Genomic DNA, 25150 nt, shown 5'->3' with positions numbered 1-25150 from the left:
CTCAAATCACCCACAAGGAAGACTTGGAAGTTCATGTTCCTTACAGAGTTGTCAGTTCTGCTAAAGAAGATTAAATGCCCTGATCATGGGTGTCTTATCTTACAGCTAACAACAAGAAAGAGAGCAAATGTTGCATAGCCCGCATCCGGCAGCTGCCTCAATCAGCTGCCCCACCTAGGAGGCCTTTTAATTTCATTTAATGTACCAGCCACAATATTGACTCAAAAATAAATAAGAACATCCAAGAACCATTATATCGTGTCTTGGAGTACTTGTTTAACAATTTGAACAGTTTTTTATGGCGCTGAAACAATTTCTGGGTGGAAGCAGAGATTGATTCCTGTTTGATATCACCTGTTTGCGCCACAGAGCATGGTTAGAGGCTCCTTGCTTACCTGTGAAGTTGATTTTCAGCAAGTAATCCTTGTACAACTTCTTCCCATCCAGAATCTTCATAGCATCGCAGAGCTTGGTGGTGTTGGGACAGAGGGTACGCTGCATTTTGTGCAGGGCGTGGGCCATGGCATAAACAGCATTCACTACGAACATGATCTTGGATTCTTGCTCATAGTTGCTGCTGTCGATGGCCAGGTGCTTGTCGCAAGTGCGCCGATGGTTCCGCTTGTTCTGGAGGCTGCACTGGAACTTCTGCTCCCAGAAGTCCCGGAACCAGGGGTTGCGGTGATTGTTGTAGGGATTGAGGCTCTGGAAGTAGCGGTCGAACTGGCGCACCCGCTGCGAGGCCAGCTCCAGGGTGATGGCACCATAGGCCACGTGCTCGCTGCCCTTGACGATGCTCTCCTGCGCGCCCCAGCCATCACTGGCCACCCAGGTGAAGGAGGCGTTGGCGCGGCTGGCGGCTGCGATGAGCTCTCGAGAGTCATCCCCACGCATGAAGAGGACCACCACGCGAGCATTGGGCTTCTGCAGCAGCTCTCGGATCACGCTATCATAGGACTTACGGATATTGGAGCGGCCCACCTTCTCTGCGGTGGCGATGCAGATGTTGCGCAGTCGGGCTTCTTGCTCGAAGGCCTCAATCCCAGTCTCCCCGTAGTCGCCCTCAGAGGCCACCGTGGACACGTAGGTCCAGTTGAAGAAACGCAAGATCTCGGCCATGGCTTTGGCCTGGTAGAAGTCCGGGGGTACAGTCCTGGCAAAGTAATCATAGCGCGATTTGTCGCTGAGCTTGGCACTGGTGGAGGCGTAGCTTATCTGAGGAATCTGGAAGAGTCTGAGCAGGTTTGCCACCTGGTGAAGGGAGAAAGGGGAAGTACTTGTTTTAGGAACCCAGAGGATATGAACAATGAGTAACACCAGACCTTTTACCGAGCTCCCTTATCACCTGTAGATCGCTGAGCTTTTCTTGATGTTTTGCCAGACACATTTTCTGGATACTGTATTTTGGATATGAGAGAGCAGCTCCAAGCAGATAGTTTTTGATTTGGGAAAGGACACAGTGGGGAAATGAGAACGGCAGCCCTCCCTCCGCTGCCCGTCCCTGTCCTAGCTTTTATACCAGACCCAGGACTAGGATGAATCCTGTCCGGGTGCCTCAGTGTGGTTGTTTGAAGTGTCTGGGGTTCTTCTAAAGGCAATGAGCTACAGTGAATTGGCCAAATTCAGTTTTTAGACAACTTGGCTGCAGTTGTATAGAGAGAGCCTGGATGTTGTTGAATTCTCACTTCCCCCTCTTTTGCTAAAAACGGCAGTTTCTGAAAGAGCTGAATTTGAGAACTGTATTCCACATGGACAGTTCAAATTAGACATTTATTATCTAGGTTAAGCCCAAAAAAATCAGTTCTATTTGCTCCGCCCCAAATTTGAGGCATATACTTTTCTAAACTTCTGAAAGCTTGGTAAGGATTTTTTTCTCTTTTAAAAACTTTCTTTCTACTTGGACTGTGTGAAAGGAAAGCATATAAATGCTATCCTTACAGTATTTTAGATTATAAAGCAAATAAGGATCTATTGAAGACTTTGTCAAGAAAAAAACATCTCTTTCAAAATGTTTAAAACTTATTATTAGTGAAGAATTTAAATTTCTTTTGATTTACCTATCAATAATATGCCACCATTTTTATTTATCACAGAATAAAAAAGGTGATTGAGACTAGCTTATCAAGGACCATTTTATGCCTAGAGTATTTGCATAAAATATATTTAAAATATCTACACAGATTATATGTACATACCTAGTAATAAGTCTGTTTTTATTTTTCCTGACTACATCATATATTCTGAACAAGTCTATCTCTATTTTGATGTTAGTTAAGTTATATAATATACTAAGTGGACTTTAATCAAAGACATTCAATATTCCATTAGACTCTGTAAGTACTTTGAGATTTTCTTTCTGGAAATTGTGGTTTCAGGTTTATACTTGACATGTAGGAAGCACAGCTTGAAATAAGCAGCTGTTAACAATGAGCACAAATAACATAAAACAACTGACATCTGAGTCTTGATTAATCATCATTTCAACTGGCAAAGAAAACCAACAGCCAAAATTCATACACAGCTACACAGCATGTTCTTGGAGACCTGGCTTGCTATGAAACCAATACTTTTGATATAGCCCAGAGCTATCGATAATGTTTTCTGTAGCTTTTCAAATCCTGGTACTTCTTCTTTAACTACAAATAGAACAGCTAGCAAGTCTGGTTCTTAGCATGCAGTATAATGCAAATTTAAGACCTGAATCTTTCTTGCATTTTGCACTTGGTAAAGACATTTAAAAAATATTTTCGGAGATGAGTAAAATTTGGGGAATGGAAGTGAGTGGATAGGTGGTGGGGGGTAGGTGAAGGCTGTTAGAGCATTTATTTCTTCTTTCCTCAGGGCCAGGAGACCCTGGTCTATATTGACTCATTTGGACATGGGAATGTTGCTTGTTTACTCAGCCTGAACGAGATGGTACTGAGCCAGTACTGTCAATACTGAGTACTGAGTTCTGTACTGAGTACCTGGCTTCCTTTGGGTTTATGTACCACTGTGGCAGACTGGTGACAAGTCTGTGCATAGGCTTGGCTTGATTATGGAGTTTCTGGGTTGTGCTGGAAAGGCCATCTCCGCTTGATGCTACTGTCTGTTATCTTTCATGTTATGTTTATCAAGACCTGAACTCTTCAGGGAGGCGGAGAAAGAAAGGACCTGAAAACTGCCCAGAGACATTGTCTGGCAACCAGGAACCACAGTGAAAAAATCCGAAGTTGGTGAGCCTCTGTTCAACCAAGGGGAACAAGTAATGCGAAGCTACTTAAGAAAACAGCTCTTGTCTTTTGACTGGTAGCATCTTGTGGCTTTATGTCTGCCTCTCCAAGATATCCAAGAACAGTTTCCAAGCAAGGCAGGCTGTACAGGAGAGTGAACTAGGCATGCAATAACAGCAGTACGGCAACGATTCTCTATGCTAGGGAGGGGGACTGTGAGCTGTAGCATTGTTGGGAAGGTGGTGGGTTAGAATAAAACTGCAATTGTTGCCATCATTTTAAAGGTAGTTTCTGTGTGTGTGCGTTTAAGGAGGAAAGTGTGACCTACTCTTGGGAAAAGGGGCATGTTCAGTGAGCTGAAAACATGAGAATGGAACATTAATAAGGGAGTAAACATACTCTCAATTGTATCACCTCTACTGAATCATAGAGCAAAAGTGCTGAACTGCTTTTTTTTAATATTAAATTTTATTTAGTTACTTTTCAAGTACATTTTTTTTAATCTATTGAACTGCTTTTATTATGGTGAGCTGTTCCTTTTAAAATTTGTTTCCTTGGATTATAAGAGTAAAAATGCTTCATGTAAAAAAGTAATCACCACATAAGTCAGCAGATTATAAATCTCCCTTCCTTTCCCTCCCTCATCTACCCTAACCTGATTTCTAGAAAAGGATAAAGTTTATAGTTTGGTTTTTGCATGTTAAACCATGTATTTATTCTGTTGGAAAACCAGTTAACAGTGTACTGGAATATATATATATATATATATATATATATATATATGTATATTTAATTATATAAATATGTGTATATATGTACATATATTATGTGTATATATAATCCTTTGCTATTCGCTACAGCCTTTTATGATGGATTAAAAAGTAGGGGCAAAATCAAGATTTACAAGCAGGCCTTTCACTTTAAGTCCCATGTCTGTCCCCTCGTAACTTCCTGTTGACCCTCTCCTGTATGACTATAAATCTGAATTTTGAAGCACAGAAAAGCACCCAGGTAGGAAGAACAGGCAAGAGGAACCATAGCAATGAGGTACATACAAGAAATCGCCGAATTGCCATTAGCAGGAACTTTCCCTTTAACATAAAACTTAAAACTAGAGTTGGCGGTGGTTCAGAGAGTTGTCAGCTGGATGTTTTCTGTCTCATTTGCCTAAAAACTGGGCATCGAAAACATTCTTGACTTGCTTTCCTGGCCATATGGCTTCTCTGAGAAGGCATGAAGAAATAGGGGGAACTCCTACACTGGACATCAATTTTAAAAATAAGAACCATTCTGGGATGGGGAAGTAATGTAAAATTTTGGGAAAAAGTTACCCAATTAGATTATCAGTAGGAGTGGAGGAAGAAAAAACAGGGTCTAGTTATATATGCTTTAGAAAAAATGTTTTAAATGTGGAGTTTTTGCTTCTTATGGATTGAACCTCTAAAAAGGTATATAGCTTAGGAGAGATAGAAAGACTTAAAAAATAATTCAAACAATACAAAATAGCCTCAAGAAGACAGAAAATACAAGGTCTTCAAAGAAACCATTGGGTTGCAAGCCTGCACTGGGGAATTAATTTGAGCATTAAAGGAGCTAGTGACAAGGGTTGGGTGATACTGGTGTTTTGGATCCTTGGGCTCCCTAGGGACAGCATAAAAGATTAGCATGGACCTGTGAGCATTAGGAAGGCTGCAGCACAGAATGTGAAGAAGGAGCAGAGTGGCTGTACTTGTCCTTCTTTTGTGGTAGGAACCGCTGAGTCAGGGACGTTGGTTCCAAGTGAGTAAAAGAAAGACCCTGACTCGTCCCTCTTGCTTCCTCAGTCTCCTCAGTGAGAATGTTTCCTAACCTGGAAATGGTCATACAATAATATAAAAAAGTTATGTCACATCAAAGTGGGACAGAAGAGCAAAGAAAACCAATAATCTTAGTAATTGAGTTTGCTTCCAGTGCAGAGTTCTGGAAGAAATCACAGATTAAATTATTAAACACTACTCATAATCTTTGGGAAACCAATAATGGGAGGACTGTCAGAGGGTGCAAAGGCCGGAGTAAGGCAAATTAAGGAACTATAAATCAAGAACAAATATAAATTAATAAGCATGATATACATATTTTTGGTAACTTTCTAGAACCGAGTTTTCTAATAGAGAGCATGCAAGCACTTAGTCATGAATAAGGCAGTTACCAAGAATTAGTATAGATTCACCAAGAGTCAGTTCCACTGGAATCTTTTCAACGTTAGTTGAACCATTCAGGGAAGAGCTGCAGCCATGGAGGGCCACACCTGCATCAAGGGGTGACAGTACTTGGACTCTTGTGGAAAAGAAAAAGTGATAGGAATTAGATGACGAAGTTAAATATAAGAGAACAGTTTGAAAGAAAGTTTATATGAGATGGTCAGGTAAGATTAAATTTATTTCAATGACTTTGGAAAAAACTACAAATAAGCCAGAAGATCTTTACATTTTAGAGCTGGGAGGAGCCATAAAGATAAATAAGCCTTTTGCTTATAGGTGAGAAAAGTGAAGTTCACAGGGACTTTTGGAAATATACACAACCAGTAAGTGGAAAAGCAAAAACTAAGGCCCAGTCTCTTGATTTTCCCAAAGGACTTGTCTTCCTCACTAGCGATAAGGTGATATCACATAGGCAGAGATGTATGTTTCTGGCTTTAAATTAAAAACTACACAAGTGAAGAAAGGGTAAGAAAACTAGTAGAAAATGAGGGTACAGATGCAAAGTTAAATGTTGCAGAAATCCAAAGGTGGCTAAAATCGGAGAGGGATTATTAAGTGCTTTGCTCTCTTTAGATTCTAACTTAGATCCAACTGTTGTAGATGCATTATCTCCTTTAACCCATTACAGTCTTAGGAAGCAGATACTGTTACCCCATTTGAAACTGAGGGATGGAGGCACAAAGCATCTAGAGATCTTGTGGAAGAGCCCATAGATGGTAAAGACAGGATTTGATCCCAGGCATTTTAATGCTATGGTCAACTTCCCACACTAATTCAATCTATTCTGCAATCCAAGCTCTTAACCTCTGTGTTACTCAATGCCTCTCACTACAATGTAGTGATGTGTTTCAAGTTACAACACTTTTGTCTTTTAAAACAATTTTCTGATGTCATGAACTCCTTGATTTCAGGACAATAAGCAATCATTCCCCGTTATTAAATATATTTCATTTTTCAGTCTATGCTTTGTGGTGGTTTCATAACCATTTGTTTACTGACTGACTAGCTATAGGGGTAACAAGAGTTGTCTAAGAATTCAGGGGAAACTTCAAGTGGATGGTTGAAAGCTCCAAGCTATACATATCATGGTCAGACTTGGCTTTGTGATTTATTTGAGAAACACAATGACCTTATGTCAGAGCCTGTTATTTCCTAGGGCCTAAGAGACTAGGGCATGCAAGCTTAGCAGAATCCCTTTCCACATGTAGCCTGTACTAGAGTTTTATAGTCAATGTTCAAACACCTTGGGACTTCCATTTTCTGGGTGGTTTGTGTTCATCTAGGACTAGGTATTGCAATGTTTTCATTGCAACCTATCAAGTCACAAATATATTCACTTTTTCTTTTTTTTTGGTTCAAGGAGAAATGCTGTGGATGCTGGTCTTGGCTAGGTAACTCAGGTTTTCCTTAGGTTTTTGATACTATGACCTAAAATTAGTAGTTTTGTCTTTCTCCCAGTTTTGTAGTGGTAAGTTGGAGTTATTTAGGATGGCCTTCACCTGCAATAGCTGTCTTACACACCAGTGTTTCGTATTCTACCACCGTTTTCCCATTATTTGTCCCTCCAAATGAACTCAAATCTGTAGTTTCTCCTGTTTTCAAATCTACATTAGATGTGCTTTTGCACGTCTCTCCTGTTTAGAATGACCTTTACCACCTGTCTGCTCAGCTAATCCATTCAGGGGCCCCTTTTCTGAGAAAGCTTTCCTGACATCGTGCTTCTGGCTGAATTGTGTGCACATTCTTTAATTTCTTGCAGAGTATAGAGGGGCTACATAATGTTTTTTAAGTGAATGAGTTGATAAATAAAGATAGTTTCCTGCTCATTTGTATAATCTTTTCTAATTACAAGGGTAGGTTTCTCCAGGGTAAAATATAGCCGAGTACCAGCATACAATGTAAAGCTACCCCAAACACCACTGATAAACAATTTTCTGTGCAATATGTATCCCTGATTAACTATAGCCAATTTTCACCAAAATAATATTGACATGTAAGATAACTAATTGGCTTAGAACTTAAGGAATCTGACAAAAAAGGTTTTCATATCATTAAAGTCAATCTCTTTAAATTACCTTTAACTATCTAGGAATATACAAAAGGAAGTCAATATTATATAGACTGGATCTGGCCATTGAACACATTCCCTATAGGCTAGAAAACTGCCTTTTTGTTCTACAGAAAACAAGCTAAAGGCTTCATTCATGAAGCCTTAATCCTTAAACCCCATAAACCTAAAGTAGGAGTCATATAAATTTATATCTAGGGTAGGCTTGACCAAAAGAATTGATACTAAGATCAGCTGTAGGGTAAGGGTAAGGCTTTTCCGGAGACAAATGCATTACATACAAGACACATAGCAGCCAAACACTCAGAGCTCATATCACTCACTACTTTATTCTTTCTTGGCAATGTCTAAAACTTTATCTTTCCCATAATCAATAGCTGCTTGTGGAGTGATGCTATGGTAGGCATCCAACCCCCCTAATTCACTGTTAAGAATTTTGGGTGAGAGGCCAATTGATTTGGGAGTTTTCTTTTTCCTGATATTTTTAGCAAGTCCTGGGACTCAGATGTCATGCTTCATTTCAAAGACAATCTGATCATGGGAGCAAAAGAGTGTGAACTCTGGGAAAGAGTGCAGGTGGTCTGGAATTCTTTGATGTTGTAAGAAAAGGGAATATGGGTGGGAAATTTCAGAGTCATTTCTGAGCATCACAGTCAGTTCTGTGGTCACTCTTTCTATTCAGGACATCCATGATGTTCCCATTTCAAACATGAGCTTTGTGCCTTGTGAGGTTGGTGACATAATGCCATTTTTTTTCAATAGAAGAGAAGAAGAAGTATGAAAGTTTAGAGTCTAGGAGAAATAAGCTTCCCATTAAAGTGCTTGTCCATCATGAGGATTCTTTTCAGAACTTTCATTGTTTATGACTTCTGAGGCTGTGCTTGTACTTTAAGGGGAGTTAACAGTCACTGGTTTTTATGTGGACCTGTGCTTAGCTATAAAAATTCCAGATGGTAAAGAGGCATCAAGTGCTCACTTTCCAAAAGTGCTATCTACAGAGCTAAACTATGTGCAATTGGAAAATAACCCATTGTTGCTGTCCTGGGAGTCAGCAGACTCAATGATCACCTCCATGGGTTCGCCTTTGCACTTGGTGCTGTTCACGTATCTCTCTGGGGCTGGTTTCCAAGAATAAGTCTAACCCTTCAGTTGTTTTCATTACACACACAATGCTGAATGCTTTGTTTCATTCTTTTAATTTAAAAAAAATGAAATGCTTATATATAAACCTGGAAGAGAACCACTGAATGCTGCACTTTGAACCATATGCCCCCTGATAACCTGGGTTATTACATAAAGCAAGTTCTAAAAGTTGTGATGGAAAGAGCCCACAGTGACCCTCCTATTCAGATTGGTCAAGTTGCACTTTTAGCTCTGCAACACCCCAGATTGGCTTGTATTTTAAATGGGAACTGGAGGTGGTACACAGTTGAGAAACCATCTGAGGAATTCAAGCTGTTGACATCACATGAGTTATCTGCCTATAAAGGATGCCAATCTTATTGTGTTTTGTGAAAAGGATTAGTCAGTTTTGAGGGGGGACCACACTACCCACAGCACATCTGGAAATGTTCTGCATGACAGAAACTGACTGGATCCCATGTCTGAAGGCCAGAAATTAGTCTGAATTTAGGAACTCATATAATGCAGTGCAGTATACGCCACTTTACTCAATATAGTCTACAAAAGTCTGATTCTTACATATCATGGGCCCCCAATAATTCCAGTTGAAGATTCATTCATATTGCCACTCATATTCCACTGGATGGCTTGGTCCTGAAGATTTGGCCTGGACATTCCAGACAAAGGACTCCTTAATCATGGCAGAAACTTCCCAGAAGAGCTCATAGTAACCCTAATTTCTATCCCAATCTCTCCTGAAATCATTGCAGTTGACACCTGAGGTTTGGAGCCCAGATACTCAGACACTTCTGGGTGTCTTTATTTGTGACTAAAGACCTTATGAATAGCAAGGTCACCCATTTTGTCATTCTCATGGATCAGTGCTGAGGCTGAAATGATAGGTAGACCACATAGGATTTCCTGAGTCATATTTTTTTTCAGGAGACAAGCATTATAATACATGTCAGGTTGCTTATCGTGACAGTGCCACTGCATATTTGACAAGTGTCTTCCTTGCTCCCTTACTAACAAGGAACTACCTAAGGAATCATTTTGTTTCCACTGAGACTTAGCAGGTACTTTCAAGGGGAACAAGAAGGCATTTTTCTCACTAAATCAGTCTGTATCTGCTCTTTGTTCCCTTTTTACCCCATAAAGTAATTTTCAAGAGAAAATTGGGACTGACTCGGTTTGGATTCCAGTCCTTAACAATGGGTCCAGAGGGTGTTGTGTTTGCTAGCAACACCTGCAAAAGCATGACTCTCAGGGTAACTCGATGACAATAGGCCCGTGGACACATGTCCTTTAGCACCTTGGCTATTGATTTTTGAGAGTTGAACTGAGTCGAATCCATATTTTCCTGTGGTCCTGGAAGTCATTTGTATCACAGTAATATGTCAAATAAAGCCTTATCAATAAAAGAAAGCATTCCTATTCTTGTTCATTGTTAACCAAAGGCTAAAAGGTATTGGGTATGTCTGGGGGTAGCTGAGGACTCTAGGCTAATTTTTTTAAAAGGTTATTACTTATTTCTGAGGTTCAGTGGCAGTAATTAGGGCAGAGGGATATATACCATATCATCTGTGGCAAACAGAACTCTGTTATTCCTGGTTTTCCTGTTAAGTGGTCATTAGTTCAGCAGAGTTGTCAGGCACAAAAACAAATAGTGTAGCAACTCAGTGTGCACAGGACTGGAACCGAACAGGTCAGCACTGAAATCCCAGCTCCTTCTCTCTCTAGCTGTATGAATTTAGGGGAGTTATTTTAAATCCTGAAACTTCCATTTTTCATCTGTAAAAAGGGAATATTAGTCATTTCTGACTTATGATGTTATAAATAAGGATTAAATGATAACACATGTGAAGCACTTAACTCACTGACTGGCACACAGTAAATGCTCAAAAAGTGATAAAGCGATACAAATGATGAATAATATTTAATTGAGCCATCATTAATTCAACAAACTTTGATGAATGCCTATTGTAGAACTTAGGTTTTTTTCTAGGATGAGTAATGTACCCCTCCTACTATCTTCTAGGAAGCTATAGTCTGGTAGGAGACAAAGAAATCTAATGAGGATAAAAATTTTGAGATATAGGTATATACATATATACAAAAATATATACACAAGAGAAGGAGCAACTAATTACACTTAGGTAGGTCATGGCAGGCTCCCATGTAGAGGTGATGCTTAGGCTTGATCTTGAAGAGTAAGTGAAAATTTGCTAGGCAGAGAAAGAAGAAAAAAAAATTCTAGGCAGAAAGAAGACACGAAGACAGAAGTGGGAAAAGTGCATTTGCTTTTGTATGATCAGATAGCTCAATATTATCTAAGTGCCCAGTGTCTTGTAGAGATTGCTAAGGTAAGGGAGCACAGAGGGAATGTGTCTAGACTGCCCAGTATTTTATATGCCATGCTAGAGTATTTGAATTTTGTCCTTTAAGAGATGAAATGACATTAAAAGTTTTTAATCAAGGGAAGGACGTGACCAAAGTTATATTTTAGAAAGAGTACAGTGGATGACATCTGACTTGGAAAGAAAGGGTTAGGAAAGGGTAATCGGATGGACAAAATATTCATTCTGAGTTAAGCTGTGAGTTCTTGAAGGCCAGGGATCATGTAACCCGAAAAACAATGAACAAATTAATAATAGAAAGGTCAAGATTAGAGGTGTAAAGAAAAATTTGAGTCCACTTAAAACCATTTATTTGATTGATAGTAATTACTCAAGTACTTAATTTGTTTTCCTATTTGTGTCACTACAGGTCACCTTGAATTCTTCTTGGAAACAAATGGGTCATAAATGATATTGGTCGTTGGAGACTATGAAAAGCTAAAGAGCTTTTAAATTTCTGGGAACATCTAAGAAAAGATAACAAAAAGGTTTTCTTTAATGTAGAGATAAAACCTGAGAGTCTGTTAAGTAGCCATTGATAACAGTTGAAATTCACTGGATGACACTAATCTACATTTACTGTTGAATTTCTTTAAATCTTGTGTAAATGATGTTACTTAAAGCTACTATGTAACCCAAGTATATGTGCTTAATACATATATAGACCTTTTTATATAAACATTCTGAACAAATTGTAGATTATGTGGTCAATCACATCTGTTTCCCATGTGGGAAGAACTTAATTGCCTAATTTGCATTCTAGGAGGCCACACTGTGAACCTAATGGCGGCTACCGAAATTGGAGGGCCTGTGCCTGGGAGGAACCAGCTAGTCTCTGGGACGCAGGCTGTGCACTTTTCACCCTGCTAACTGATGGCAAACGTCTCCAGATGCTTTGCCGTTCGGACCGCTTGGCAAGGAAATCTGGTCTATGTTTAGAATACAATTTTTGAAAGTGTTGCTTCTATTGTATTCTCCCCTGTGGCAAGAATCAGGACTTTGTCACTAGTGACAGAGGGATTTTCATAATCTACCAGGTGGTGATGTCAAAAATAGAGCCATCGCAATTTAGTGTTCGAAGTCCCACTGATACACCACCTGGAGCATCAACGCTTATTTAGAGTTTAACTGCAGGTGTTTTTGAAACACTATTCTTAAATTTCCGAAGTCCACTAATTGGAAAAATGTTCTATAAATTTTCAGCTGCATGTTTCACAGAGCAGTAAAAGCTCTTCTACTACATTAAATCAATGGACTTTGTTATCAACTGCTAAGTGTTGGCTCTTCCCATATGGAAATACTGAGCCCTGTACATACTGAGCTGTTGAAAAGGCATATATTTAATAATACTTTTGAAAGAGAACTTTGTGTTATTAAAGTAAAATTGTATCTTAGGAGTCCTACTGCAGTTAGTTTGCTAATTAATCTATAATCATAATCTAAGACATTTGTTGATATTTCAGGAGTGTCTGTATACCTTGTGTTTCATTCCCTGATGCCCAGTCCCAGATGTGATGCAACAGAAGCTGATTCTCAGCCCTGGGCCAGTCTGTTGCCCTGTGGATAGTGGTCCTAACACTAACCTGTTACTTGTTCCAGGACTAGTTTCCCAATAAACACATGATAGAAGGGAAAGAAATTAAGTAATAAATTAAAGAAGGAAAGGAAAAAATAGTGCCCTTTAGAAAGTTACCTCTGGTGAAAACTTTCTACAATGAAACAAGGTTATTAAAAAAATTTTAAATGGCTATCACAATTGCTTTTCTCCCTGTGACGAAGTCCTTGAACAGCTTTGCCCTTTTTGGAGGAGAGGAAGCAGGTGCAATGGAAGGAGCTTTCAGAGCCATCAGCTTTGTGAGAATGCCTTAGAATAATAAGTCTGGGAAGCAAAGACACACGAAGATTCTGGCTGAGACAACTTTGGAGTCTGGTTTTTCTGAAGCTTAGATTGTGTGAGGGGGTGATCAGCACAACAGTGAGGGAGACAAGCTGTGTGCATTTTAATGTAGATTCCGCTACTTATAAAATGGTAGAGACTTAAACTTGATATTAAACCCTTATAAGCCTTGATTGCTCTTAGAACTGTTCCTCTTGGACTGGGGATGTTAAAGTTCAAAAAGGCTCACAGATAATATTTGGTAAAGTCTAAAAGGTTGCGTGCTCATTATTGTAAAACACCATTTTTACTCTTTTCATGTGTTTTCCCATTTAACCCCCACAATAACCCAGCAACAGGGGTACTACTACTATTTCATCTTGGGCATGAGAGGAGCAGCAATGAAGGGTTAAAGAAATCCTAGTAAGATCGCTGAGCTGAAATTTTTCAAGTCACACTAAAAGTGTATAGTTTTAACGTACCTGTGCTATGATTACTATGTTTATAATATTAAACTCACTAAATGCAGCTATCCTTTTGACATTTCTAGTGATAGAGGCACTAAAGATAGATTGGTAACTGGATTTGTAATGCTGTCACTGTGCTTTTCTTAAGAACGATGCTTCCTTTCCTTTTGTGTCACCTACCAGCACAAGTTCTAGCACCGCCGGCCCTCTGTGTACACTTTATGTGGAGAGACTGATACAACTAGAGTAGAGTATGGATGGAGCATTGACCTCATCTGCAATGGTCTTGGGTGCCCAGTCGTACTGAGTCTCGGGTGGTCTTTGGATAATCAGTGTAAGGGCAGATGGAGGGAAAGCCTGAGAGCTGCTCTCAAATCAAGGCATCTTCTGTGGCACATGTGAGGCAGTGGAGGGGAAGAGGTGGGGGAAATTTTGTCCTCGTGCCCACTTCACTACAACATCTGTGTTTTGTATCAAAACCAGTTTTCCCACGTAGGCAAATGCTGCTTTTCCTTTGTGAACATCCAGTGATCTAGAACAAGCAGATCTTGGTTGTGATCTCCAGTCCAAGATTCACTTGGGGATTTTCAGCCTTGTGGACGTGTTTTAGGTTATCATTCTGTTCATTCCATGCATTCAAAAAGCACACGCTCTCCACATACAAGAGAATTATTTTAGGTGCCCTCAATACAAAGCCAAAAAGATGTGGCTCCTAAACTAAAGAAGCTTATAGTTTGGTGGGAGAATATACATATGTAAATGAGCAGTTATATTTAATAAGGTAGTAGTAGAGGTGCGTATTTATGTGATGGGAGCTTGGGAGAGATTTTCTAAAAGGGATGGGGTTTGAGCTGTGAACTAAAGGAGGGAAGGACTTGGCAAGGCCTACAAACAGCTAAAGAACATTACATTCCACAGGAAAGAAACACTATGTTCTCTCTTTAATGAGAAAATATGCAGATACTATCCAGTAGACTATTAGAAGGCAACTTTCCAGGAAACCTTCAAAGGCAGGTTTTCTGTTTATATGGATCTAAAAGTCTCGTTCCTGTTTGACTCCATTCTTTTCCACTCATTCTGCTCATATTCGTCCTGGTCTCTTAGTACTTAGGTTGTCAATTGATACTCAGATCCTACACTTGGACCTGTTGTGTCTATGGATCTGATGTATTTTCTAAGTTGTTTATACATGTCTCAGCAGTTCATAAGATGTCTACTATTTAAAAATTGTATTTAGCATTCTCTCTGCCTCATGTTACCCAGACTCCACACAATAGTGGTGTTGCTGCACCTAAAATATATATGCTTAATAAATGCTTATTTTCTGATGAAAAAAAGATGTTGTGAGTGTCCTCATTATAATATGTTAGTAATTGAGAAGCTTGATTCACCAAGTTCATAAAAATACTGCCATAACCAAATGAAATGACAATTGACTAGATTTCTTCAAGTGACCCTGATGGAAAAGAGACTATTATTTATTTGTTTCAGGTTTTAGATACTTCACTCACATCCTAATAGTGGAGTATTTTGCTTGAGCAACATGTAATTTTAAAATTAAGAAATGCCTTTAAATGCCTTATACAAGTGATCCCCAACTTACAATGGTATGACTTACAGTTTTTTAACTTTATAAGAGTGAAAAAGTGGTGCACATTCAGTGGGAAATAAATCTTAAATTTTGATCTTTTCCAGAGTTAGCCATGTGAAGTACAATACTCTGTGATGATGTTGGACAGCAGCAGCGAGATGATTTTGCCCAACTTTAGGCTAATAATGTAAGTGTTCTGAGCATATTTAAGGTAGGCTTCACAAAGCTATGATGTTTGGTAGGTGAGGTGTATTAAATGTATTTTTGTTTACAATATTTTCAACTTACAATTACCAAGATGTAACCCCACTGTAAGTCAAAGAGCACCTACCTGTAGCTCAGATACTAATATGTTGCTTTGACTTCCTCAACTATAGGCCAACTTTTATTTGAATAACTTCAGTGACAGAAGAATCACTTCCTGCACGCCCCTTTTTCCAGATGATTCTATTTCATTTCTAAGAACTATTACCTTATTGGTCCTAATTATGCCTTGCTCTCAGTCAGTTTGTCAGTGGAAAAGGCAGATAATTTTATAACTTGGCAATGTATGGAAATATTTTTGGATGTCACAACTTGGGGTGCAATGACATCTACTCTAGTAGAGGGAGGTCAGGGATGTAGCTAAATGTCCCACAATGCATAGGGCAGCTCCACACAGCAAAGAATTTTCTCTTCCAATAGTGCCAAGGCTGAGAAACTGCTCTGTATTTAATTTATTGATCCACAAAAATATTAATATTTTCCATTCAGCAGTCTATCTCATACTGGGACACTGAACTATTGAAGGTTTTGTACCTCCAAGTCTTTCAACAGGTTTTCTGATTTGCCTGTAATAACACCAGCAATTCAAAAAAGCATTTGAATTTCAAGGAGGAATGAATAATTGAGGAATGGCAATACTTAATATACATTGACCAGAGGTGGTCCACTTTTCACACTTTGGCACTGGGTGGAAGAGGAATAATAGAGAGGAGTCTTTATGTGTTGTTCTCCTAACCCCATCCAGGCAAAATCTGACACTGCAAGGGAATTAGTTTAAGGGGTGATTCTTCTCGAAGGTATGATGTGAGCAATGCATGGCATTTCCAAATCTATGTCATGATAAATAATGTTATAATGACCTTCTCCCATGGATAGAGAGTTCCTGTGATATGAATATTACCAAAAATTCTGTAAAAGGTTCTGACTATACTGCAAATGTGGAGAGGTTGTAAGATCCTTTCAGGGCTCTCCCTGCCCTATCCATGAGCTCAGCTTTTAGATGCCGTCTAACCCAAATCCCCATTTGTAGCTGAGGTTACTTTAGCACTAGGGGGCACAACAATAACGAGGTCAATTTATGCCTGTCATATTCCAGCTGCAATTTGCACAGCTAGGCAAGAGAGACTGACAGAGTGGTACACCCTCTGAAAAGAGTGAGGAACATTTTTGGAACATTTCAAAGGACATTTTAGACTGAACAACTCAGGAGCTCTAACTATAGTCTATTTGAAAAAGCACAAACATAAACCCTGCTACCAAACAAGTCCCACAGAGACAACTGCTTAGCAAAATGCAACTGGCCTGATTCTCTTCTTGAATAAATACCATTTTCCCTGAAGTGGGTGTATTGAAGGCTTATAGATAATTGAAGAACAGTGTTAAAAATGCATTAAAAAGAAACTTATTCACTAGAAGGGGTGGGTAGACCCCATGTATATTTGCTAATAAGGATTATGATGCTAGCTTTCATTGATTACCAAGTTCGGAAATCAATGCTGTTGCTTTATAAAAGGGATGACCACAGAATTGTTTGTCTTACTTACTAAGTGTTGGGAAAATAATTACCCAAGTCTGCATCAGTGGTGATATGGCTTAACCCGGCAAATCATTAAGAATTTCTTCTTTCATGTAATTTTTGTTATCTGCAAATATTGCCTATTGTAGGAACTCGCACAGTGAGGCCTATCTTCTCTACTGACTTTCCGGAGAATTCTTCTCCTTTAGTGGAAAGATAATGAAAAGAAGAGGAAGCTGGAGAGAAAGCACCTCCGGAAGCAATCTAGCCCAAATGGGGAGATTATACTACCTAACTGACCCAGCCACCAAAGGGAAGATGCATGAGTATTATCATTCTCTATAATTCTCTCTCTCCCAACAGATAATTTTGTGACTGAAAAATCTATGACCTGGTTTGGAACTTGATACTACAATGAGATAACAGGATTTTCCCCCTTTTTTCTTTTTTAAAGGAGGGAGAAAGAAAGGGAGGGAAACATCAGTGCGTGGTTGCCTCTCACACACCCCATACTGGGGACCAGGCCTGCAACCCAGGCATGTGCTCCGACTGGGAATGAACCAACAATCCTTTGGTTCGCAGGCCTGTGCTCAATACACTGAGCTACACCAGCCGGGGTAGATAATAAGAATTTTTTAAATTGTGTGGTAGATTTGTACTAGTACATTTCTCCTACAATTTCATCCTCTTATTTCCCTCCTTCTTATTCTAGCAGAGACACTTTCCAGTAAATATTCAGGAAGTTGAAAGTAGTTAAAAATGACCTTGGCCAGGCGTCTTAGTTGTTTGGAATTTCGTTCCACACACCAAAAGGTTGTGGGTTCAATCCCTGGTCAGGGCACATACCTAGGTTGCAGGTTCCATCTCCAGATAGGTGCATGAGAGAGTCAACTGATTGATATTTTTCTGTCACTTTGATATTTCTTTGTCTCTCTGTCTCTGTCTCTCTCTCCCTTTCTCCTTCTCTAAAATCAATAAACATATCTTCATGTTAAGATTTTAAAAAATAGTTAAAAATAGATGTCAGCTTTGTCTAATGGGCATGGAATTTTGTGGCCACAAGCTACATGCTGTTACTACGTTTACCAGACACCAGGGTGTATGATCAGAACCAGTCCAGGAGCAGAAGGAGATGAGTGTGAGAGGTACCCCCAAAATCCTCTCTACTAAATGTTTACCTGATTAGTGTACAAGAGTCCTTTAAATTCATCATTAGAATTTATTGTTTTGTTACTGGTATATGGTCAAATATGCCATTGACCATATTTTAGAATTCTTATTAAAAGACAAATATGTGTCAAGAGGATAACACACTTAAATTATTAGCTGTAGGAAAGTTCCCAAAGACCTCTTTCATTCATGATGCCTAGCTGAAAGCAAGACATTGTGGGACAGAGTTCCTTGGAAAACCACCTGGAGGTCACTGCATAGACAAATTGCTCCACCTCCAAACTTACCTTGGCTGGGAAAAGTGTACCATCTAATCAAGGCTGAGCAATCAGGACAGCTGGGGGCCATGGAGGAGGGGGTAAAGCCCTCACCTTCCCTTCCTCTTCAGCACACCTCCTTACTGCTGTCAGGGTCTCCGTCCTCTTATGCACGGAAAACCTGCCACAACTTTCTGATTGCCATCCTCGTATCCGGCATCTCATTCACACTGTGGCCCAACTAGCCTTTCTCCAGCGCACCTTTCATTTTATCAGTCATCCTCAGAACCTCTCTAAATGTTATTTCTTACCTTGTGAGCCACATGGACATATTCTGAATTGTGGTCACTGTTAGTACATACTAGTATTATACCCACAGCCAGGTTTTAAGTTACTTGATACCAAGGCTGTATACTTTATCACTCTAGTGGTCCCTCCAAGCCCTGCAACAGTGAGGCTTTTCCAAAGATTGACCTGCCGATGAAGTACATGGGGCTCCCGCAGTGACTTCGTGGGACTGCTGGGCCACAGGGAGGGGAGGCCATGGAGTTGGTTTTAGGTCCACATCTTCCACTGACTTTTCCCATAATTTTAGTGATGTTTATTGAATGTATTGATGAGGTCTATTTCAATTGCTCTCATTTTTATCTCTTCAGCAACTTTTTAAGATAGAAGCTATTGTCCTTATTTTATAGGTAAGCTAGTACACATTGGGGTTGGAATTCAAACCCAAGTCTTTCTAATGCCAATATCTATATCATTTTCAGTAGAGCATCTATCGTTTTTTTATTTACTTATATCATGGAGATAAAAACTGTATCAGCATTTGTGATTTTTTGGTGATATGAACCAGACAAATAAAATAATAAGCCAAGTCCTTTGATGCTTAAGAGGCGGCTTCTTCCCTTATGAACAGTACAGGATTATAATAGCCCACATTTTTCCCCCTAAAATAATCTGACCTCTTTTGAGGAATGTATAGGTAATAAAAGAGTAAAATTAGATTAAAAATATCTATTTCCCTTGCAAAGTTTGTTAATTACTTTGGATAAATAGATATTTACACAGCTGCTATAGAGTGCTGTTTACTTCATTGGGAGAAACTGATGTTAGAAGGGCATATATAAAATCCTTTACTAGCAGTAATATTGGGTATAATATAAATATAAAATGATTGGCATGTATCTGGTAAAATTTTTAGTGAAGTATGACAGATGCATATTTTTAATTCTATTTTCTCAAACAGCAAATTCCCTCTCTCTTGATTCAAGTATAGAAATAATGGCAACATTAACATGATATGCTTTGAAATGTGCAATATTTTCTATCTAATGAAGTCAAAGGGTGTTTATGAAAATTTAATTATCTTAATTACTCATAATATGAAGGTGTGCGCTGAAGAAAGAAATAAATTTTTAAAAGCTCATTCAGAACAGCATGGAATTGTACATAGAACTTTAAATGCTATGGATATCTGACATAGAAATAAGGTTATTCTAATACCAATAGAGGCAATTTAAGTGGTCTGTGACATATGAAGACAGCATGAGTATAATGTGGCTTCCTCTAGTGCTTGGGGCTTTGATTATAGTAATTTGGCAGGAAGCAAAGTATATAACTCCTAGAATCATAACCTTCTATTACTGTGACATTAATACTCTCACCAAAAAAGTATTGAACTTTGAGTAGTGTATAGAAATCATATGAAACAGTTGAAAGAGCCCCAAAGTCCAAGGGATCTAACTGAGTCAGTTCCTGTACCACCCTAACAAAGAGAGTTTTAGGAAACCAGTATTTCCGGGGCTTGGGCAAATGAGACAGTTGAACTAGATGATTTCTCAGTTCATTTCCATCTCTAAAATTCTGTGACCCTGTAAGGGAGCATTGCAAAAGTTTGACTAATATATTCCTTCTTTCCCTAACAAAATGATGAGAACCAATTACCAGCTTTTCATTAATTTGAGTTGTGAGCTGAGTTGTTCCTTCTCTCTGTTTTGGTAGTAATTATCTGGCTACTCTGCATGCCTTTTCAGCTTTTCTACCATGAGGAATTGTTTATAATTTATCTCTGAACAAAACTATACTTTAGTAAAAATTAGTGTGAAAAAAATAGAGTTCAGTGAAATTGTACCTTCTTGTGTACAATTGATTGTATCAGTGATTTCAGTTCATTACTCCACCATATATCTACATCCTTGGTGAAGTAAATTTGCTGCATTTGTCCTGTGGGTAAGACATATTTCCTTACTCCTTGATTCTGGGGTGAGCCCTGTGAGTTGCCTAGATACTGGGATGTTAGCAGATTGTTGCAAAAAGAACCCTAGAGGGGGCTTGTGTTGAGTTTGTGTTTGCTGACACCTCTGCCATCACTCCCAGTAGATAAGCTTGGGCAAGCCCACTGATTCCAGTTAGAGGACAAGGGACAACTTGGAGCAGAGTCACTGCTAGCTGAACTCAGCCTTGATCAGCTCACTCCTATTGGTCTTCAGACTTGCAAACTATAGTAGTAATTAAGTTTTAAGTCAAGAAATTTGGGGTAGGTTCTTATGCTGCAGTAGCTACCTCATACACTTCTAAACAATTCTTATTGCTAGAGAACTGTTCTGCCTGCACATCTATATTATCAAATACCCATAGATATGAACAATTACACTGTTAAAATCATCCATTGATGAAGTTATCTGGATAGTCTTTCTTTTGTTTTCCCCAAACATAAAACGAAAGAGATGCAGTGTTTTAGCAGTAGCCCTGGCCAGTCTTACCTGTATGGAAACACTGCTGTATGAGCCCCCAATGACGCCTGCAATGAGCAGTGGGCTATTTTCTTGAATGGCATAGGATCCATCAGGACACATGTGCTCAGCTTCATCCACTTTAGTCAAAGATGCCCTGACAAATTCCAGTGATTGCTCTAATGCATAGGTATCCCTTGAGCATGTATCCAAAATGTGAACGCCCAACTTCACTCCTGGTAGCAAGTAACTGTCTTTGTTGATTTCATCAATAGCAAACAACATGGCTTCCAGGCGTTGAATCCCTCGGTCTTCATTGATTCGCCCGCATTCTTCAGTTCCGGTGCCTTTTTCATTAATAGGAAATAAGCCCCCTAGTACAAGGTCACCTTCTATTTTAATCTCCTTCCTCACAAAATTATGGTCCCCTAAAGAGAGTAAAAATCCCTTTGAAAACAAAGCTAAGGTAAGAACTTGGAGTCTTGTCAACATCTTCATGAATCCTGTTTCTGTACCTCTTGGAGATATCAATGGACGGAACCAAAATTGCTCACTAGTCCTCCTCTGTCATTTCCAAACTGGATCTTTGTCCTGTCCTTCATATAAGGGAGGAATAGACTAGCAGATCCTGTCACCAAATTCCTAGAGAGATAAAAATTATATGAACAAAAATGGTAAGGAAAGCAACAGTAATTACATTGATAGTCCCCATTCAGTTCTTGACAGGATAATGACTCAAAATACCATTTACTAACCACACACTGCACCACTGAACTGAGCACTCTCCCACAACATCCTCACTCAGTCCTTACAACCCACTGTAATGTAGATCTTAGTGGTCCCAGCTCTCAAAATTGGTCACCGAAGACTAAAGAGATAAAGTAACTTGACAAAGTATACTTAGAATGGAGGTAGTATTCAGACTCTGTTTTTTCTAATGCCCAGTTTAGTCATTTACTTAGCTACTGGTAGAGTAACAACTTAGTATGAGTCTTTGTCCCCTCTGTTTCAGCTACATTTATAAGCAACCCACTTTTCACCCATTCTTCCCTCTTCAATTGGAAGCAAGCAAAACTCAATTGTAGCTCTGTCACCATTTCTGAATTCCTATCACCACATCCCTGCCCTCCATTCAGAGATGACCTCTTCAAAAGAATCATCTGCAGCATTGTCCCCACTTCCTTTTATCCCAGGTGCTCTCAACCCACTGTACTTGAGATTCTTTCTTCACTGCTCTAACAAATGGCTTTGGGAAAGTTACCACTGATCTGCTAGTTTCTAAATTCCATATACCCACTGTAGACCTCATTTTACTTGACTTTAACTGAAATCTTGACTGTTTTCTACCTGTTTGCAACTTTCTAGGTTTTTTTCTCATGCTTCACTTCTGACTACATCTCAAATTCCATCGCTGAATACCCCTACCCTTACCCCCTTCCTGAGCTAGCTCCTTCAGTGTTCATAGCTTCAATCACCACTTAAATGACTCCTAGGTTAACTGCCTCCTAAACAGCTCTATGCACATACCCCTCTGACATCTCCAGGTATACCTGTCATAAACTCTCTCTTATCTCTGTGAATGAATCTTCTCTGTACCCAGGCCCTCAAGCCAGAAACCTATTAGAGTCCTCTGATTTCACCCTCTCCTATTTTCTTTCAATTGGCCAATTTCTGCAGGGTCTACCTGCCTAACGCCTCTCAGAGCTGTCTCTCCTTTCCTATCCTCACTGTTCCGGGCTCTTATTATCTCTAACAGGACCATAGCAGTAGATTCTTAGAGAGCTGATGCCAACCTCCAAAGCAAAAGTTTGTGAGTTTTGTAACTCACAACCTCCTTTGTGAGTTACAAAAAGACAACTTTCCTCAAGTACTAAACTTTGAAAATTATTATTGCATAACTTGTACTGTATAGATGATGGGTAAAGAGTAATTACTGGCCAGTGTCAGGCAACCCCTGATGTGGTCTTCACATTTAGAGGATGCAGTGAGTACCAGTGCTGGGGTTTGCATGGTAGATTGTAGCTCAAGGCAGTTCCATAAATTGAGCTTTGTTATACAACATATGCTAGAAAATATGCATCTTCAAGGAATCAGGCAAGGTTCTGCTGTGAGGATTGTGTTTACTGATGGCAGGCTAAGGTCTTTGGCAATAGAAGTGCCAACAGGTAGAACTAAATAAATTATTTTGTATGTATATGCAGGAGAAAAATGCTGCCTTTGTATTAGGAAGTTGCAGCTCTGGTGGGTCTCCAATAAACATAGAGAAATGTGTTCCCAAGTTGACCTACATTACTACTTCTAAGTTTTTGGATCTCTCCAAACCCCTTGGGTTGGTTTCGGAAACCATTGCATGCACACATACCAATGGACCTACTATCGTACTGTTAGTCAGCTTCCTAGCACTAGAGAAGACTCTGGGCAACACACTAACTCTGCTTGCCCACCCTTCTTCCTCCTAGGTATGGTGAGCTTATTTGACATACAGAATTTGATGAGAAAAGTGATGACTCAGACTCCTGGAACATCCCCTCACCATATGGTTGATCGCCCCTGTGTGTGTGGTGTAGTATGCCTATCTGCTCTCCTGCTTTTGTGCATAATTGTGGATTGGTGAAGTGTTATGAAGGAGGAAGCTCTCCTGGCTTCTCCTTTACTCAGTTAAGATGCCTGAAAGCCATGCCACCTGTATGTTCTTGAGTAACTTAGCAAATGTTAACAATCTGAATAGTGTCCCATTGAAGGAAACACTCTGTCCAAAGCATAATCTTAATTGATCCTCAGAGTGATCCATCTCCTGTTGATCTATATCTACTCTCTGTTGCCTCTAAGTTGGAGAATTGACTTATTCCTGCTCTATGATCTTTTCCCTGGCTAGTTCTCAAGCCTTATGTTCACTGTGCCCATCAACTTTGTCCCACTTCTGCCTTCAAACCTATGCTTCAGCCATGTTGAATTATGGTCACTTTGGTGGACACCAGGACATTGATGACCTCTTCCTTCTGTTCCTATTGTTCCCTTGACTGAAAATGCCCTTCTATGCCCATTTATCTGGTACATACCTGATACAGGGTACAGCCAAATGGGGGGCCCCAAAAGGGATTTGGAATGGGGTCCAGAACTCAAGGTGTGTAGGAAATATTGGAGAGGCATATGAGATGTCCTCACCCATCCCCCACAGGTGTGAGTAGGGGGAAGGGGCACATGGAGCAGGAACATGCAGGGCTGTTTTGTACAGCCACAGCCTTGCAGCTAATCTATGGCATGGTCATTTAACATATCTGTAGTTTTTGGTGAGTTGCTTAGATATGTTAAATGGCTGTGGCCATGCTTGAAGCCAGAGGATGGAAGTCACTCCCCCCACAAGATGTAACTGGAGGGCAGGTCCCACAAGTTATAGCACCTGTGTGGGAGCTTGGAGAACATTGGCTCCACAACATGGGGCCATACCTGCCCAGACTCACGATGACAGCCCAGTAAATTTGTAATAATACAGGAATGCTAGCAGGTGTAACTGATTGTAGGAGGAGTCAGAAATGGGGGTACAGAAGGAGATTGGCATGGGGATTAAAACCCAGACATGGCAGCCATTGGGGAGAGTACCATGTGGCTTTGTCAGAGTGGGGACCCCTTTTAGCTTTGCCAGGAAAACAGATCCACATGGTTTGGCCAGAGTGCAGACCCCTGCAGCTTTGGTAGAAGAGGACCATGCAGCTTTGGGGTCCTCCTTTTGGTCATGTGGCCTTGGAAGCAGGAGAGACTTTGCCTGAAAAATGGGTACAAAGAACTCTTGCCAGTAGACCATGAGAAGGTGCCACCTGGCTTTGGATTAATTAGAGATCCTGCCTGGATGGTGACACAGCTGATGGTGGCAGGAGCCTGGGTCCCAGACGTTTGCTTCTTTTCCTGAAATGTGGTACCCTGAATTAGGGCAGGGGGAGAAGGAAGCACTGTGTGCATCTGTGGGTATCCTAAAGGACTTCGATATTTTAAATGAAGATGTTAAGTCTTTAAGTCCTAAAGTTTAAGTCTACTTAAATTCTGTATAGCATTAAATAAACATTCTCTTTCCTTTTCACAAATCTCCAGAATTGAGATATGTCTTTCCCATAGTGAAGCAGACATAAAAAACCTTGCCTCTGGTTGTTCTGTAACACACCCACTAATTTAAGACTCAGGAGTCACAGTCATGGCCAGGTAGCTCAGTTGGTTAAAATGTCATCATGATGCGCCAAGATTGAG

The 25150-nt window shown here is 39.8% G+C and overlaps 1 protein-coding gene across 1 annotated transcript in view; it reads right to left on the bottom strand.

Moving 5' to 3' along the window:
* GRM3 (glutamate metabotropic receptor 3) overlaps positions 1 to 25150 on the bottom strand; it is a 211182-nt gene that overhangs the window by 74277 nt on the left and 111755 nt on the right. The window contains exons 2-3 of the mRNA XM_037129009.2: positions 20942 to 21553; positions 396 to 1251 (exon numbers count right to left, since the gene is read on the bottom strand). Coding sequence (XP_036984904.1) covers positions 396 to 1251; positions 20942 to 21409 — 1324 coding nt within the window. The 5' untranslated portion in view covers positions 21410 to 21553. The remainder of the gene's footprint in view (positions 1 to 395; positions 1252 to 20941; positions 21554 to 25150) is intronic.

This window comes from Artibeus jamaicensis, unplaced genomic scaffold, assembly GCF_021234435.1.
Source record: "Artibeus jamaicensis isolate MK-2021 breed Jamaican fruit bat unplaced genomic scaffold, CSHL_Jam_final contig_787, whole genome shotgun sequence".
Lineage (NCBI taxonomy): Eukaryota > Metazoa > Chordata > Mammalia > Chiroptera > Phyllostomidae > Artibeus > Artibeus jamaicensis.
Note: the sequence above shows the minus strand (reverse complement) of the source record. Positions and strands in the feature narration are given on the sequence as shown.